At 33.6% G+C, this 18,831-nt stretch overlaps 1 protein-coding gene across 11 annotated transcripts in view; it reads right to left on the bottom strand.

The window, feature by feature from the left end:
* Window positions 1–18,831, bottom strand: part of MYCBP2 (MYC binding protein 2) — a 193,244-nt gene that overhangs the window by 94,819 nt on the left and 79,594 nt on the right. For all 11 annotated transcript variants that reach the window (XM_032183624.1, XM_032183633.1, XM_032183660.1 and 8 more), the window contains exons 21-33: window positions 17,117–17,234; window positions 13,477–13,681; window positions 12,952–13,105; window positions 10,255–10,427; window positions 9,033–9,158; window positions 8,795–8,922; window positions 6,966–7,057; window positions 6,288–6,422; window positions 6,114–6,197; window positions 4,319–4,415; window positions 2,163–2,355; window positions 1,227–1,501; window positions 214–435 (exon numbers count right to left, since the gene is read on the bottom strand). In XM_032183624.1, the coding sequence (XP_032039515.1) occupies window positions 214–435; window positions 1,227–1,501; window positions 2,163–2,355; window positions 4,319–4,415; window positions 6,114–6,197; window positions 6,288–6,422; window positions 6,966–7,057; window positions 8,795–8,922; window positions 9,033–9,158; window positions 10,255–10,427; window positions 12,952–13,105; window positions 13,477–13,681; window positions 17,117–17,234 (2,002 nt within the window). The remainder of the gene's footprint in view (window positions 1–213; window positions 436–1,226; window positions 1,502–2,162; window positions 2,356–4,318; window positions 4,416–6,113; window positions 6,198–6,287; window positions 6,423–6,965; window positions 7,058–8,794; window positions 8,923–9,032; window positions 9,159–10,254; window positions 10,428–12,951; window positions 13,106–13,476; window positions 13,682–17,116; window positions 17,235–18,831) is intronic.

The following is an 18,831-nucleotide window of genomic DNA, read 5'->3' as shown; positions in this document are numbered from 1 at the left end:
TCTCAAACATTGTTCTCAAACAGGCAAGAACTGGAGTAATTCAGACCAAAATATAAAAATTTGATAAAATAATAAATTTTTGAAACAAATCTTTTAGAAAGAAAGCACTTAAGTAATTCAGCTACAACCTTATAAAACTAAAATTTTAAATTACGTAACTTTTATTTGTTGCAAAGTAAAACAGGTTTTTAAATTTTTAGAACATATCCTAACCTGACTAAGTTTTTCCATATGTGCAACCAAAAGAGGAAAACGATGGGCCAGAGCAGAGTCATTCTCAGTGCTGACTTGTTTTACCATTGATCGAAGCAATGCCTCTCCATCATAAGCAATTGGAAAAATAGAGGTCAGTTTCACTGAAGTGTGGCAGAGGGCAGACATAACAGCAGCAAGAAGCCGGCTACTGGAGGTTTTGAAATTTGCTTCTTGGATGTCCTAAAAACATAAAATGGAATAAATAGAAATGCACTGTTACATTCAAAGTCAATGAGGAAGAAAAACTTTTGAAATGAAATTTCCGGTTTTATAGTAATTATAGAAATAGCTTAAATAAACAATTTCATGTAGTTTTAGATTTGCTGTGAATTTTACATTATCTTCTCTCCTGAGCTTTGATTCAGATCTTTCAAACTGGAATAATTAAAATTTGTTTTATGACATATGTTTTAAAACAATAAACCCATTAAATTACTTTTGAAATCATGATACTACCTTGAAGTCTTCTTATAATTAAAATTTAATTAGAATAATATGCTAACGAACTGTTTCCTCCTTGGATTTTAATATACTACATGAATTTTCAAGCAAAGAAACAAATTGTTTATATCTCATTTAATGCAAGTGAGCGACTTAGATGCGGGATGCTCATTCAGAATAAGCAAGACGCTTAGGAAAAACTTGCTGATTATAGGATAATATTGCCAGCTTCTCATCTACTTTGCTGGATCACAGCATTGTTGCAACATTTAATAATGAGAAATTACTTGTTTATTAGTGACGAATTATTAGTATCAAAAATTCCACACATATATTCACATATAAAGCATAGACTACACACTGAAAAAGCAGTGTGCAGCAGTTTTTTTGACCACAGCAGAATTTGAATTTCAAACCATGATACAAAAAAAGCAATACACAAAAGCAATAAAGAATTTTAAAACTGCTTTGCTTCTTTGAGCACAAGAGCAAGCTACATTGTAATGTTCACTTGTGAAACTTTCATGTACCTGATCCAAACAATTGAGCAAGTCACAAAGACATGCCCATTGGAGAGCTGGTGTTGGATAAAAAGAATGAAAGCAAGCTGTGAATGTATTATGGCATTCCTGAAGAACAGCTTCTAAAAGGCTCAGGGGCTGACTGAGATATCCTTGGGGATCATTGTCCAACTTGACCATGCAATGATCAACTCCTTCAGATAGGATTTTTCTCAGCAAGGTCCTCGTTTTTCCAATGCAATCTGCTAGCTTGCTGGTTTCTTCTACAACCGCCTTAGCCGTAGCTAGGTTATAAAAAAGAAGAGCATTCATGTTCAATAAATTAAACATTTTCATATAAAATGCACATTATACATGCAAATAAAACAACTAGAAGTTAGCAACATTGATTAATGTATATTTAGAAATGTTAATTTCACAAAGCAAAATAGCGAAGGGTGTGTTAAGCTACATCAAAGAAACCTGCACATCAAAAACTTCCAATTTTCCAGTCTTTCATAATACATGCTGAATTTTAATATAAGTATTATTAAACTACAGGCATGAAAAACATTTACTGTCTTTCAAATTTAAATTGTGCTCACTACCAAAGCACGTACTATGCACAGAAATGGGAGAAATGAAGACAAAATGGATTAAAAGAACTCAACTGTCAAGCAAAACAAAAATTAAAATATACATGAGTTTCAGTGTAAACATGTGGTATTGGACACTTGGTTATACGGTTAGCTGCAAATATCCCATTTCTGACCCATCTCAATATCCCATTTCAATATCCCATTTCTATTGGAGCAATTAAGTCTCTTAATTGCTCCAATAAAAATATCTGTAGAAGCAATTTCATCTTACAGCTCACTCTACAATAATAGATCAATCTTGTCAATGTCCTGTCCTGTACATTATTATTTGCCGATAAATACGAAACAAGTGAATTAAGGAAACTACCTGATATTGGATATATTTCACAGGTGTAGACCCTCAGCAACCTCAGACAGCAAGTACCCACAAAACGCAATCTTTCTAAATCCAGAAGAGTAGCAGTATATTGGAAGCCTTTAAGTCCACGAAGTTCTTCGACTCCTAGCACCAGTGTTGTCCAGCTCCAGTGAAGAATGCTCAATAAAGACTCAAAGCATTCCTATTTCAGGATATGAAGCGTAAAGGAAGACAGATTTTGTGTAAAAAACAAAACAAAAAAATGAACTTTCACCAACAGAACAAGATGAAATGCAAACATCTATATCAGTATTTAATCTGAAAACATACCTATACCTACATGAATCTACCATACAAGACACAAAACCTATTTATTTGAGAATACACAAACTGAGAAGATAGGGAGTATTTCACTGTATTACTGTCCTAAAAGCAATTTATAACACATTATAATAATAGGCATGTGGAAGTCTCTTAGTTATTTAAGAACTGACAGCTGTTTGTATTCATTTGTAATACAGATTTTTCAGTAAATTTTACTTGTTTAATCTGCATTGAATAGTGTGATACTTACTTTTAACAGAATACATTTTTGCCATAATGGTAATGTATCAGGGCTGGTCTTGCCTTGCTTTTAAGCAGTTATGATCTGCAAGATCATGGGAACTATATCACATTTACAGTATTTGGAAATTTCAACAGAAGCACTTGGTAATCCATGAGGAACCTGAGGGTTTACAAAGTTTTGTTTATCCAAAAATTCGTTTCTACTGTTATGAAATGTGTTAGTTTCATACAGCTGTACCTCAGAAGGTTCCCTACAAGTATTTGGTATTGATTACCTACAAGGTGCAGGTATACCTTCAAGCTGCAACAAACACACTGACTGTTCAGTTACGTATGCAATGTCCACAATGCCTGATTCTCTAGAATGATAAAACTCATATGCCAATTCATATCTGTGGTGAGGGATAATAGCATCAAAATAATGAAGAAGGAAGATACAATGTGAAGGATTAAAAGCCACAGTAGTCCCTAGTTTAATGAGAAAATTTTAAAGTAAACATATTTAGAGTAGCTATTAATACATTCTAATAATATGATTACTAAAAACACAAATCATATCAAATTTCTAGAATTAACCTGAAAACTGGAAGATCATTCTGATCATTAGAGAATACTGAAAAAATACAGAATATATAAATGAGAAAAAAAATGGTTAAGAAAACCTGACTGAACATGTCTGTATGTAGTCAATAATTTCTATGTAACTGTTAGTTAAGAATACTGACAGTACACATAATGCAGCATAAAATATATTTTATGGGATGAAACTGAAAAAAGGATGAAACTGAACAACAAATAATCATTGCTTGTAACAGGTAAGTAAGGGACTGTAAAAAACACAAAAATGGAAAACACAAAGATGGAATCAGCCTTACTCTGCATCATAATACATCATTTCAATGGAGTGTATTACGCCTCAAAATTTGACTAGCTTTCTGCTAGTCCTGCTGTATGTGAAGAACTGCACACTATCTTCTAGTAATAGTTGCAGGGCGTTGTAGCTATTAATACTCCTTACCTCATCTTATCAGAGTTTAATTAAATGCTGATACTCAGTGCATACTGGAAAGCATCCAAGAGGAAAATGAATCTTACCAATGACTAATTGGCAATGTAAAAGCCACAGAAAAGAGAATACATTTAAGCTCCTTCAAAACTAAACTAAACTAAAATCTGCCAATATTAATTTCTTTGCAGTAAGGGCTTTTACATTGAATGCAATCAGTAAGTAAAAACTCAAAACAAAACAAAACAAAGCCAATCAGAAAGAAAACTAAGAAATTCATACATGAAAAGTAAACTAAGCCTTATAAACAAAAATATTTCCAGGTTTGCATCATAAGGTTAATACCAAGGTTAGCTTAGGCTTAAATTTGAAGTCCGCAAACTTCAGAAAACAAATAAATAATAAAAACAATTGAACAAAATCAAAATACAGAAGTTCTATATAACAGTGTAACTTCTGCTTGATACAGCAGGTTTAAAAAAAAAAACAAACGAAAACACTAATGATTATCACACATACATCTTTTGGTTTTGTAAGTATGAATGTATGAATGAACATGCACAAAACAGAAAGGATTCCAGATAATACTCACCACTGACACAGTTCTGGCAAAAGACCTCTTTAAAATATGCACAGGTTCACTGGTTTGCTGTTTTCCTTTGGAGGCACTACCATCACTTGTTGGCAGCCTGGAAGGACAATTTAAGATTTAAGAACTGACCTAAATTCTGCACCAAGCTTTCCCGTTTCTATTGTTGAAGAACAACAGACAAAGAAAGGTTTAACAGAGTTATCCATAAATGCTCAATTTCAGCATAACTTCCTCCAGTTCCTAACCCTTCTAGACCAGCAATTAAATAACTTGAATTCTGTTCAACTAGCAGTATTGTGACAACTGAATAAATTTGAGATCTATGTGAAATTTATACAAGCATTTACTGTATTTCTTCAAATAAAAATTTTAGGACTAGAAATGTTACTTCTCAAAGAATACTGGTTTTCAGTATGTGTAGGCCACGTCATCATTTTTACTTTGTGATATCTAATGCATATCAAGCACTCAGAATTAAAACCAAATGTTTTTGTCTTTGAGTATTCACAGAGATAAAATCAGTCCACACCTCCTGAAGGCAGATACAAGTTCAAGTATACTTCAATTTCACTCAAACTGCAATGAAAAAAGACAAAACTTCATGTACCTATATGGAAGCAAAAGAAGAGGAGACCAAAGGGATACTAACATCTTGAAGAACTCCGGTTCCTAATAAAAAAGTATTTTTATTTCCTGGGGATATAACATCCCTGAGTCTATTCTTAACTCTGAAGTGTATAGGATGTTGTTTGGAATTAAAGTATCTGAAGGTGGGTCCCAAAGTCCCACACAATAAAAGCAAAACCAATATAGGCAGCACATGTTAATGCAGCACCTTTCCTCATGTGCTTGTGGCTCTTCAGCCACATCCTTCCTCAGAGGGCCCTAAGTTTGCTTGTCTTTGGTTATAGCTGTATCTCCACAGAAATTAACCAAACGATTAATAAATTGTACCAGGACTTTACGTGCATCAGTCAAAACATTCCTCTGGATAGAGAGGCATCTATGGACACAGAGTTTACCTGGAAGTCAGCTGCTCTGACAACGGACCATAAAAAGGACATAGCAAGGGACCTGATGTATACATATGGTTCAATTAACATATATATATATATATAAGAATATATATATTTATACATGTATCAGGTTTTGTATATATCTGAGGAAGTCTGAAAGATACATAATACAGTGAAAGAGTTCTTGCTTTTTAAAACCACTTGCATAATATTTATCATGGGGACAATAAAATTAGGGTAGCTAATTGTAAAGCACAACTCGTTTTAGCTTTTTTTCATTACAGTAATGCAATGTGAAAATCTGTTTAATATTATACTACTCAAAAAGTGAAGCATACAAAATGGAATACTTCCCAACTAGAAGTGAAACGTTGGATGAAGTCACAAAGCTCTATAGAACTATGATTTTATGATTAAAGTCATTTTTAAAAAAATGAAAGTCTCACAGAATGTTTGAAGTTGGAAAGGACCTGTGGAGATCACCTGGTCCAACCCCCCTGCCAAGCACTGTCACCTAGCACTCTCTGCATGGGAAACACAGAATGTCTCAGAACATAACATGCAAAGAATAAGCTTTTAAAGAAAAACCACTGAGAAATACATGGTGGTATAATGTACTTAATGCTTTTCTTAGATACTAAGTTTTACGTCAATTTTTCAGATACTGATCTCCTTAACTTTAGATAATAACAATGCTATGAAATATATACTTGTTTAAATAGGGCCTCTGCTTAAAAATTGTGTCATTAAATTGTTCTAAATAGAGATCAAAATATTACCTATAGAGTAGCTGTGGGATCTGTCCTGCATTAACATCTGTACCGTTATTTGATTTCTTGGAACTTTTAAACTGAAAGACAACACTGAAAGAGAAAAACAACAACAACAAAAGCAATTATTCAAGTAATATTAGATCTCTTCTTCTGCATTAAAAAATACAGAAAAAAAAATACCCATCATCCGTAGTAATAGAGGCCTGTCCGTGAGATCCACAATCACTGCTAGGTCCTGACACTCTTGCCCAAGCTACATACCACCAGCCAGCTTGTAGGAGTACAGGTTCATCAAACATCATTGCATACTTCTCTCTGGAAGAAATAAGTTCAAAAAATATATATAACTGAATCAGTTTATATATTGATCTTTAACAAATTATACCATTTATAAAAGAAAATTCAAAATTAATGGGAATTAATTTATTAATCTCAAGTATCTATTTACATTTGACATTTAAAAATAATTTGTTGGAAAACACTAGTAAATTTTACTTTTTCTTTGTTTTAAATTCAGAAGGACCTGCAAATGCTTACATCTAGCATGGTCTTACATTTTGAAACAATCAGATATGAAATGCAAACAATGGAAATAAAGTTAATTTAAAATGTACACCAAGCTAATTACATTTAATACATATTACTACAACTAATGTAAGTGGGTAAATTTTTTAGTAAATTACAAGAGTTTATGCATAGATTCTTAGGAGTTACTCATGAACGTTTAAGAAACTAGTATTATACACATGGGTCTTAATACTTAAGATTTAAAAGAATTAGTCATGGATTGTTTCAATGGTAAATTCTTTCATCTTTCAAAGCATCCTTTCAGTATGAGTAGTAAGGGAAATATCTTACCTAGCAGCACAATCATATGCTAAGACATCTGTTTCAGCAAGAAGGTCACCATCGGTCTCATGGTCTCCCCCATCTGGACCCAATTCAAACAACTGGTAGAATAAGAAAAAAGGTAAAAGTATGTCTCAGCTGTTCCAAACTTCGTGCCACCACTTTTTCCTGTCTTGTATTCCAGAAACTGTTCAATATTATTCTTTCCCCTTCCCAAAAATAACTGCTAGTCACTGTTACTGATAGGGAAATTCTGACCTGGAAGTCAGGATTTTGTAATGTCATGAACTATTAAAAAACAGCAGTTGACACTGATCTCCCAAATGCCTTATGCCCAAATATATTCTAATCTTAAGTGGAGAAACTCTGTAAATCTTGCAGACAAGACAAATACAGAGCATCTAAAAAAGGCAAAGTTTGGCAGAATATGAAGGTTTTCTGTCTGGAGATATACTCAGCTTATCTGGAAAGGTACAGCTTGACTGTCAGTAATATCATGAACAGTTCTTGACTAGGACAAAAGATGTTACACTTTTCAAAAGAACTTGGGCTTCTTAATCAGTCAAAAATCACTTCTTCAATTTGATCAGCTTGAGAGAGGCCCAAAATACATACCTATGACTTATGTTGTAAGACCCTATTTAGTATGTAGTTTATCTGTGATAGGACTGGCAAATCTTATTTTGGTCATAAGCTAATCTTAGACAACCAGAAACAAATAATACAAGAATGCTTTGTCAGGGTTACAATCTTTAGTACTTAAACCTTAGTAATGCTTTTCGGGTTAACTTTCTTTGATTTCCTTAATCATTTGTAATTCTAAGTGACTGTATTAAACTAGAATAAATTACAACTATTTATTTCAGCTCTCCAGTTGTCTTACACAAATGTAAATGCTAACCACATACCATCAATTTCCCTAAAATAAACCGTAATAATTAGTAGCCCTATTCATCTGAAAACAGAAAAAGAAACTCAATTACCCATTAAATGATAGACATATGACAACAGTAACATATTTCTTATATAAAGATCAAACAGAGATCTCCTACAGCTATTTTCCTTCCTTTTTAATGTTTTTCAGGGAGTTTTTGAAATCCCTATTAAATGCAAGAACAGAAGGTATTTATCAGAAACGATTGCTCTTGTATTCGCACCGTGTTTACTTGAGCTTTTTTTTCCAATTCAAAACCAATTTATTTAATTATTTACATCAGTACACATGCTCCAGTCCTAATCATCTTTATGCTCAGCACAAAGCAAACACAAGTTGTATGCTTGGTGCTATTTCAATTCATTTTCAATTGAAGAATCCCAGCTGAAAAGCCACCCAGAGGTCAGTCTGGGAAAGAAATGACAGCAACTGTGGGAAGCAACGGTTCAGCTGCTACTAAAAGAATTCCAGCTACTGATAAGTATTCTTTTCCTGTTTTTGAAAGGCAGTTCCCCATGTATCCCGACACATGATGTGTTTCTAACTTGAAGCCCACAATACAAAATTTCTGCAAATGTTCTGAGCTTCATGAAAATGATCACAGAACTATTCTACACACTGCTGTATCAGATCCAGGCACCTGTAAGATGGCATAGCATTTAGAACGGTCTAATTCTTGACCATTAAGAATAGTAATTTTCAGTTCTCTACCTCATCCACCTTACCTGTGTAAGGTTCATTACTTCTCACTAAGAAGCCTGGTGCCAGTTCTATTATTAATGCTTTTAATATACAGGAAACCACTCATTCATCAAGAAATAAAATTAATCATGTTTGCAGGTGGCATTTCTAAAGTTCTGAATTTGAGATGTAAAATTATTTAAAACAAAACCAAACAACTTACCTTTATTTTTGCAGTATATTCACCCCTACCTCCAAAAAGACCAAGACCACCTAACAAAATATCTGTATCAGCACAGAAACGGATAGCTTCTACTGAGTGGGCTGAATAACCCCAGCCACCTCCATGACCTAAAGAGAAAAAAAATATCACAATAATAAAAAAATACAGTTAATCTACCCTAGTCTTTTATTCCACAAGCTTGATTAATTTATGCTATAAAATTTTACTGTGTACATACTTTCAAATCTGTTAACAACACTATAGTCTTCTTTAGAATAAACTTTCATTACTGCTTGAGTCTCTTCTTCTGTATTTGCTACACCCATTTTTAAGTCCTGCATAGCAGCCAAAGTATCAAGACAACCTAAAAGAAAGCAAAACCAAGAAACACTTAACATTTCTTACTGTTAATTATGATCAGTGAAATGGAAATGAATCCTAGTTAAGAAGATCAAAGCAACCTAGCTGCTTTGTCCCTAAACCACATGTAGTCTCCTAAGTATCATTTTAATTTTGATTAGGTTATGGGTCACTGCTATAAAATCTGAAGGTTTCCTGTTGAAGATCGAAGTCACTTAATTGATTTAATTTCCAGAATAACCAAGAAACATGATTTAATCTAATGGTAAATAAATAGCCAGCAACACTCTCATTGTTTGTTGGTTTTACTTTTACTTCCCATATTACCACAAAAAAAGAGCTGAAGTAACAAATGAACAATGGGCAGATTTGAGAGCCCTCATAGAAAGCTTTATGCTTCATATACATGGTTACCTAAGATACTTTATTCTGACTTGAACACAAAAAATACTGTTCAAGTTAAAATTTATCCTGTCTCTAACACACAGGACAATGAACACATTACAATCTCTGAGCAAGTAACCTAAAATTATTTCCAAAGCTGTGCTTTGAAGCACTGGACATGTTGGTTACGGCCAATTTATACATGAATACTACAGGATTATTTTTCATTTTGGTGGGCTTTTTAGATTAAAAAAGGAAATCATATTACTCTTAATGGCTGACTATACAAAGCTGCAAAAAGTAATTCTAGTTACAGATACTGAATTAATTTCAAAATTGCACATTTAAGGGTGCTTTTTCTGGTTTTTTTTTGGTTTTTTTTTTTGGAGACTGCAAATTAACTTGAGTATTGACTGCAGACTGTCCAAAAAGTTTATCTAGGAAGCTCTCTTACTGTATTCTGCTTACCTCTGCAGGTTCCATCAGAACTCTAAAATCATCTAGCATCATTAAGATGGCAGAAGAAAATTATTTTGATTAAAATAAATGAATGTCAGCCAGATCATAAGTGTTAAGAACAATGGTGAAAAATTAAAAGATTTTAACTTAAAAAAAAAAAAAAGAAGTCAGAAAGCTGTTACACTACAGTTCATTTATACATTAAGTAATGTGTCTATTTCACCTAAGCTTCTGACTTATCAACTATAAATGTGTACCTAGAATGTGCAAAGCTGCATGAGATCTGGTGGTTAGAGCTTTGGAACCTGTTGGTAGAGCAAGTTCTGGACTCAAAATACTACACCGGGATTGCATGTCTGGAGCTGAGGGAAGTCTGGAATCGGCAACTACTGCATTGTAACTCCACAGTTCCCTAGCATTTGGTCGAAACCTAGAGCAAGACAAAACAGAGTAAAAAAAAAAACCCTTTCACCTACTTAAAAAAAAAATACAAAAAACTAACTGATAATTAAATAAGCTTTTTAATGTAAAATGTAGATATTCCAGTACAAACTCTTAAAAGTGCACATCATTACACCAAATGCATATAAGCTTTACTGGCTTAACACTAGGCAAATGGAGAGACAACATTCTTATTGTACTTCAAGTCAAACGATCATATTATGGATTTGCATATTGTAGAAAATGTTAGGCACTTTTCAAACCTAATAAATATTAAAATGGTATAATCTATTAAGAAGCATGAATTAAGTAGCAAAGTACTAGACATAATGGCAGATGTGCTCAAGAATGATAAAGATGAAAAGTGAACGTAAAAAAGCTACTCACCTTTAAACAAGTTTAAAAAGATCTTGAGAAATCCACATATTTTGTTTGGGCTTTTAGAATGTATAAGATCCCATTGTGAGTTTTTAAAGGATCATAGAAAATGGCAGCATGAACAACGGAATAGAAAGACTTTCTATACTATAGATCAACATGCACAAAAAGAAAATGAAGTTTTTGATATAACTATGTAAAAGGAAGAAACAGTTAAAAGACACAGGCCTATGGGAGTGTTCTGATTAAGGAGAAAATAAATTTTCACTTGGTACACTGGACTAAAAATCCAAAAGGGACTAAGATGGTATAAGTAACTGAGAAGGAAAGTTTTAACTAAAGATATTACAGGACACTACATCTATTCAGGATTTCAACAATTTAGCAATGTCTAAATTTATATACATGCATATATGTATATAAAGATACATGAAATGATTTAACCACTTGAATTTATCCACACTACTAACTAAAAAAATTCACAAAACTGTGAAGAATATCTTTAAAATTAAAAAGTTTGTACAAAGGAACTGCCCTTTTCATTTAAATAGGCATGAATAAAACTGCCCTTGAATTATAATTAATATACCACATATTTCACTACCAACTGGCATATAGATGTAGAGCTTAGGGATATGGTTTAGTGGGGACTGTTAGCGTTAGGTCAGAGGTTGGACTCGATGATCTTGAGGTCTCTTCCAACCTAGAAATTCTGTGTGATTCTGTGTGATTTATTAACATCTCTTCTTTAGACTGCTTTAATATTTTCTATTAAACAAGTATGGAATATAACACAGAAATAAATCTGCAAACAGAGACTTCCATAATCCATTCTTCATAGTTATGTCCTGAAGTTCTAGATTTACTTCTATTTTCCAAATTTTTGAAAGGCAATAGAACAACATCTTAACAACCCACATTTACCCATAATATCACCTTTAAGTTACTTTCTTATAATGTGAAACTTGAGTTTGAAATTTGTCAAGCTGAATAACCATTATTGTTTTACATCAAGTTGAGTGTCTTCACCTGCCTTTTTCCACCCTGAAACTTCCTGCTTTCTTATGGCCAGGAATAACTCACAAATCGGGTCTTTCAGTGTTTTTTAGTCATGCTGATAATACCACAACCAAAAGTTTGAAAGGGTGTGGGTGCTACTTTTCCTTATTTCAAATCTCATCATAATTTAAGTAAGAACTTAGTCTGGAGATTGAAAACTTAAACTGGAGAATTAAACTCCAACAATACTGGGGATGTGCACAATGCAGGACTACATCCACCCAAGGAATTTTAGAGATCATAAAGAAATATGCCTAGCAAACATGCATGCTTCAATGTTAAGTTCCCATATTATGTTCTGAAGCCTCAATTTTGGATGAAGGCATCCAAAGTAGAATGGAAGTAGCCTGGACACGATGATCTTTTCAAGATATGCTCCTACGTGATAGTATCTTTTCCAGATGAATGCTGACTAGCTGGTTCCCTGCTTTATTCTAACTTTAAGTGATTACTGTGTTTTGAGCAAGTCTTCAAAAATAAGTGTAATCACCCACCACTTGCACCCAGATATCAGTTCAACTCTCTGTCCCAAATACTGTCTAATACAGCTATAAAATAACTCTTTAGAGAAGCATCTGATGTTATGTTTTGGAACAAAGGTTTATGATCTATACCTGGTAAACGACTCCACTGAATGCAACACTCAAAGACAACTGTAACCTGAATGCCTGTACTATCTGTGTAAATATCTTCAGTTTAACCTCAAAATATCAGAGGTGAAAAGAATACTATTATTCTATTCCTTCTGTTTAAGTCTTAATCACTAATGCTTGAGAGAGAAAAACAAAGATGAAAGACACGATGTTGTAGAAACTGGAATGTCAAGAAAATTCAAGTAGTCAGTACAATGTTAAATAGATGAAGGAAATCTAGGGAAGAATAAAAAAGAAAATAAGCAGAATACACTGGGATTCCCCAAACATCATGAGGTTGGAATGAGAATGATAAGATGCATAGAAGACTCAGAACTGTTTTTTTTGTTTACTCAGGAAATGAGCATAATCAAATCTCCAGCCTCCCAAAATAATTTTAAAGGATTTTATACTATGACTTGAGGAGCTATAATCCACACTTGCCTCCAAATAACATCATAGACAGGATCCAGACACACACCAGAACCTTGAAGGTCTTCCTGCTCAGAATCATTGAATGTTTTGCAACTGCCATCTACTTTGTTTATCAGAAGACATTTAAAAGGAGGAGGTTCTGATATTGAGGCTGGTACCAAACCTAGATCAAGGGGGAGAAAAATAATAATAAAAAAAAACATAAAAAAGACTTTGCTCATTACATGGCATATTCTATGCATGAAGCATTAATGTAGTAGCAAAGAACAGATATCGCTACAGCAAATAATAAACCATAGTAAGATTGCAAAAAATGTGAAGTGCAAAAAAGCTTAGACTTAACAATCTTATTTTTAATAAAACTACATTTCTAAGGGAGCCATGAGCCATGCTCAGTATAACTACAACGTTAAAATATTTTAATTTGCTCTATTCACTTTTTCAATTTGTTGCTCCTTTATTGTTTGCATGCCTGAATCTGATTCTTCTCCAATAACTTTGTAAGCATTTAAAATATTCTAGAAGATTTCTTGCCTATTATATGCCTGCTTGCAAATATCTCTGATGTAGCAAGCACATGAGAATTAATGAGAGCTTCATCGATCCGGAGGAAAGTCTGGTCTCCACTTGCTCCAATCCATGTTGCTTTGCGTCCATATTTAGAGCCTATATTAGGCATCGGTGCTGGTTTTGCATTCCAGTAGGGCATGTCCAGAATTGGTCTACCAAGCTGACCTTTCTATAGAGAGAATATAAAATTGGTAATTAACACCAAGTCTCAGAGATAAGCAGGTTACTTACACAGTTAAAGCATAAAAAATAAGTAATCTGGAAGAGAGAGCTTACCACAAAATTACCTTCAGAAAATAATGACTACTTTAAGTAATAATGACTACTAGACGTTTATATAAAGCAAGCTTTTGAGAAATACTCTTCCCTCCTTATTCAGTTATTTTATTTTTTATTTTTTTTAATGGAACTCAAACACTCCATTAGGGAGAACATTCATTTCCACCTTCGGAGTCAAATATAACAGCATTTATTCTATTTAAATACTCAATATTTGAATAACTTCAGTGCTAAACAAGGAATTAATTGGTAGGAACTTATTCAGACAGCCTAAATTAAACTCAGTTCTGAACTTCTATGGACTTTTAGTTTGACAGAACACATAACTCTTAATGGTTCCTTGAAATTTATTAGCACATCAAATTTGAGCTAAAAAGAGTATAAAATGCCTAAGCAAGCACCCCTGAATATGCTCATTAACATCCTGACCTGAATATCTAGGGTTTCATTTCCAATCTACAGCGAGCTAACTGAAAGGTGGACCTAAGTGCCTAAGTATCTAGAATCCCAGAATGGCTTGAGTTGGAAGGGGCCTTAAAGCTCATCTAGTTCCAACCCCCTGCCATTGGCAGGGACACCTCCCACCAGACCAGGTTGCTCAAAGCCCCATTCAGCCTGGAATTCAACACCTCCAGGGATGGGGCATCCACAGCTTCTCTGGGCAACCTGTTCACACCACCCTCTGAGTGAAGAATTTCTTCCTTATATCTAATCTAAATCTACCTTGTTTTTCTAATTTAAAATCTAGTAAGAACTGATGCAATAAACCTGCTTAAACTCCATCTGCTTCACTGGGGTAAAAAAAATTAATTCAGTACCAATGAAGTTAAGGTAATTTATAATTTAAAATGCTAGAAGAGAAGAACACGCATGTACAGCAAATACATTGTGCCCAGCAGGTTACTTCTCTCTCTCTACATAACACTAAATATTAACTACAGGTGAGACTGAACAGGAACATGGTCAAACTAAGCTTCATGAATAAAGTTCATAAAGCCAAGAATTAAAAAAAAGGTGTGGGGGGAAAAAAATGCCCAAAACTGCAGATTTGTGGGAAACTCCATAGAACAGAGAATTACAATTCCAATCCCTGCTTCAGTTTCAGAGATAGCTTATTCACATCTAATTGGGAAGTCACATCATAAAATCCAAATCCAGAACTGAGAATATGGACTGGAATTTTGAGATCTCCATTCTACAAATAGGAAGACAAACAAATATGGCACTCCAAGTACTGCAATACCTCCCTGAAGAAACAAAATTTGCACGTTTTCTAACACCATGTAGTTTCCCTCACCAATCAATAGTTTCTTTAATTAAAAACATCACGATTGCTAAAAGAAAAGTTCCAAATTGACAACCTCTGAAAATAAAATTACTTCTACACTCCTGAGTTTACAAAACCTGAAGAGTAAGTACACACAATACTGTAATACCATTTCTCAGGCATATTTAATATTTTTTGACATACCATCATCCTTTCATTATATTCTATATTGAAGCAAAACCACCACTTTTGTTTGGGAGAGACAAATGAGGAAGAGACTGATGTGGATAATCTAATTTAGAAGTTTGGTCCAGTCTTTAAAGTTTACATTTGAACTAATTTTGAATGAAGGGAATTCACTATTCACATATGCACAATCAGAAACTTGTTAAAGTTGAACCAAGAAAGAAAAACAATAAAGTTATACTGCATGTATGTAATGTATGTATAATGAATACACATGCACGGACACATACTACTTATATTCTTTTTCCTGCTTATTTACATGTTATATGAATACAGTATTAACTAGTAAGTTAATTTTCAGTGAAGTTTTTCTATTAAAAAAGATGTATAGATACTAATGTGTATCCCTCTAGGTAGGTGAACTTGTACAGCCCACTTTTTTTTTAACCATACATATCCATCAATCTCAATTTCCCCTTACACTTCAGTCATAACTAAAACCATGTTAGCAAATAAGGCAAATTGTAACATACCTTTTTATTTTGTAAACTATTTCCTGAATATCTCAGTATTGAAAAATTTACCTTTTTTGCTTTCATCTCATTTTTTGCCTATTTAGAAATTATTCATCACATTTTTATTTGAAAATGAAACTGTATGCTATAAGAGAATACTTCAAACTGTAAACAACAGTGAAGTTGTTTGTTTAGTGAAGACACTTACAAATAATATGCTTGCTCTTGGGCTTGCCTGACTTTATAAAACTCTCAGTGAACTTACAGTCTGATAGTATTAAGACTAGATAAGACTAAATACTTAGGACAGGTGGTCTAAATACGGCCTCAAAGCCTCTTTTGTTTCTGGGTGATTTATTATTATTTATTATTTATTTATTTTAAGAGAAAGACTCAATCAACAGACAAGTTTTAAAATCCTATTTCTCAAACTGAATTTGGATTTTCAGGAGCTAAGTTTCACAGAAAGTCAACAAAGTTTAAGCCTTTATATACTCAAGTCACTTTTGACAAAGACTGAAGATCTAACTCAAAGTGTGAAAAACAATGATTATTAACTAATATAAGAGTCATCTGGGGCACAGTTTTAATTAAAAATGAAATTTTCAATTCTAAAATTTCAATCTTCACCTTTTTCGCATTTTCTTTAAAAAGATACAGACTCCAAAAGGTGATGTATCTGTTGTGTTTGGCAAAACATTGTTTTTAAAACTTATAAAAACAATTCTACACTCGAGTATTTGTTAAAAGAACATTCTGGGGAAAATACTAACAACAAATTACCCTGGAAAAACTGTAGTGAGGGAGCATTTCAAGGACAAGGCGAAATAAAGACCTGAAGTCAGGATGAAGGGGGATTAAATGATGTTGAAGTGCTTATTCAGTGAAAATATAAATTGATCCCAATGGACATGGGGGAGTACATGCCAGGTGGATATGAAAGAAAAGTACCACAGTCATGCTGTGTTGTACTGATCAACAATTTCTCCTAAATTGTAAGTACAACTTCTGCAATTCATTGCCATTTCTATGGAAGAAAAGGTGACCCTGTTACTTTTCCAACTAATGCAGGTAATAGAATATCCAATAGATACTTATTTGCAATGGAGCTTGTAACAATAAAGCGTTTGAGAAAACTGTTCCACCTCAAAACTGCCAAGAATCCCTGGTACCATGCTTTTATAAACACAACAATATTAGAGGTCCCATTTTTAAACATGAGACACAGACATAAAAAGACATGCAGAATCCGTGAGTTGTTCTATGCTTGCAATATAATTGAACAATTTTGAAAGGCCTTTGAGCAATACATTGATTACCAGTTTATTCCCATAAATAAACGTTATTATTTCCTTACTGAGAAACTTCCAAATGTGAAAACCTGGCCATCCGTTAAGAGAATAGCTGTATGGTTGCTTCCAGCAGTAACTTGTGTACTAGGACCTGGTAATGCTTGCACCAAAGTAGGACATCCCCTATATCAAAAATAAATTAATTTTGTATCATTACATGCTTATGCAACATATAACGTATATACTAGTATTACTATGATTTCACTAACTGAAATACATTCATTATGTTCAGATACTATACGGAACATCTGCCAAGCAACATCTTACTTATGTGAAGCAACATCTTACTTATTAAATGAACAGAAGCTTGAAAAATTGTACCAGATATTTGAGTTTATACCTTCTTGTTACAGGGAACCAGATCAAGTACCTTTTTCAACTAAACTCAGGAATTGCTATTGAATAAAAATGGGTAATTATATTATTGTAGGATTACATTTCTGTTACAGTAGGTACAGTAATAAATATGTGTGTGTGTATAGGCATACAAAATATAGAGCAATGAATGGTAGCATTAAAAAAAAATCTGTAGCGAGGATGTTGATTATGTACTTAACAAAATTGTTTAATTGATGAAGTGATCAAAGCCTTATGTGGTTGGTACTCTAGTACAATGACCAGAAGCAATACTGCTGTGGCCCTCCTGAGTTAGCTGTCTACAGAACCATAAAAGAAAGCGAGGGTCCACCTACCTCCAGTAACTTTCTAATAAGGAATTAAAAACCTGTTCTCCATTAAATTCACAGAATTGAGAAAGAACAATCCTCCCCCAAATGTTTTCCTGTATAACGATCTGGACAAGTGTAATATTTATGCCTCCCAAATATGGACAGGTATAAGAAAATCAATTTACCATTTTAACAAAATAAATGAAAAAAAACAGCAGCATGAGCAAGAAGCAAAGAAAGAAAGATTGCAGTGATGACTCAGAATAGAAAGAGCAAGAGAGACAAAAAGAAAGAACTACGAAACACTACAACTAAAATTTTTACATAAATCACAATAAAATGAACAGGAGACTATAAGAACTGTACCAAAATCTGAGTCCTATAACGAATGACTACCTACACTTCAAAATTATTTTGGACTGTGTATTTGATGAACAAGTGACTCCAGAATAACTCCATGTCTGGGAACTCTGACCCTAGAGAATAGGAGCACTATATATACTTACTTGTATGCACTTTCAAAAATAAGTTAATCTAATGAAATAAGAATAGATTGTTTTATGTTGGAATAAAGAAGTGTCAGCCCACATTTACCTAGCAGTTCTTTAGCAGCTGATGTGCAAAAAGAGGGGTTACCTGTGTGTTCTGCTTTTAGCTACACTGAAGGCAAAAAAGTAGGAGGAAGAAGAGTATGTTCTAAAGGGTAAGAGAAGGGAAGATGTGGACACATAGAAATGTGGAACAGAGGAATATAGTATGAAGACAGAATAACGACCTGAGAGGGAACACATACAGAAAGAAGTGATTCCTTTGTGGAGAACGTTTGCTTGAAGTGGGTGACTGTGAGGGAAATGGATAGACTGAAGAGCAGCACAGAATTTGGTAGAAGACACAAAACATGACATTAATAAATTTGTAAGTCTTTGTTGGCCTAAAAGCACAAGGGTTTGGACACTAGTAAGATAATACACATACAAAGCTAAGTTTGGCAGCAGCAATGATGAAATATTTTAAAAACAGACGGAACATTACTGAGACATTGTTCAACCTCC

Source organism: Aythya fuligula, chromosome 1 (genome assembly GCF_009819795.1).
Source record: "Aythya fuligula isolate bAytFul2 chromosome 1, bAytFul2.pri, whole genome shotgun sequence".
NCBI classification, from domain to species: Eukaryota; Metazoa; Chordata; class Aves; order Anseriformes; family Anatidae; genus Aythya; species Aythya fuligula.
Note: the sequence above shows the minus strand (reverse complement) of the source record. Positions and strands in the feature narration are given on the sequence as shown.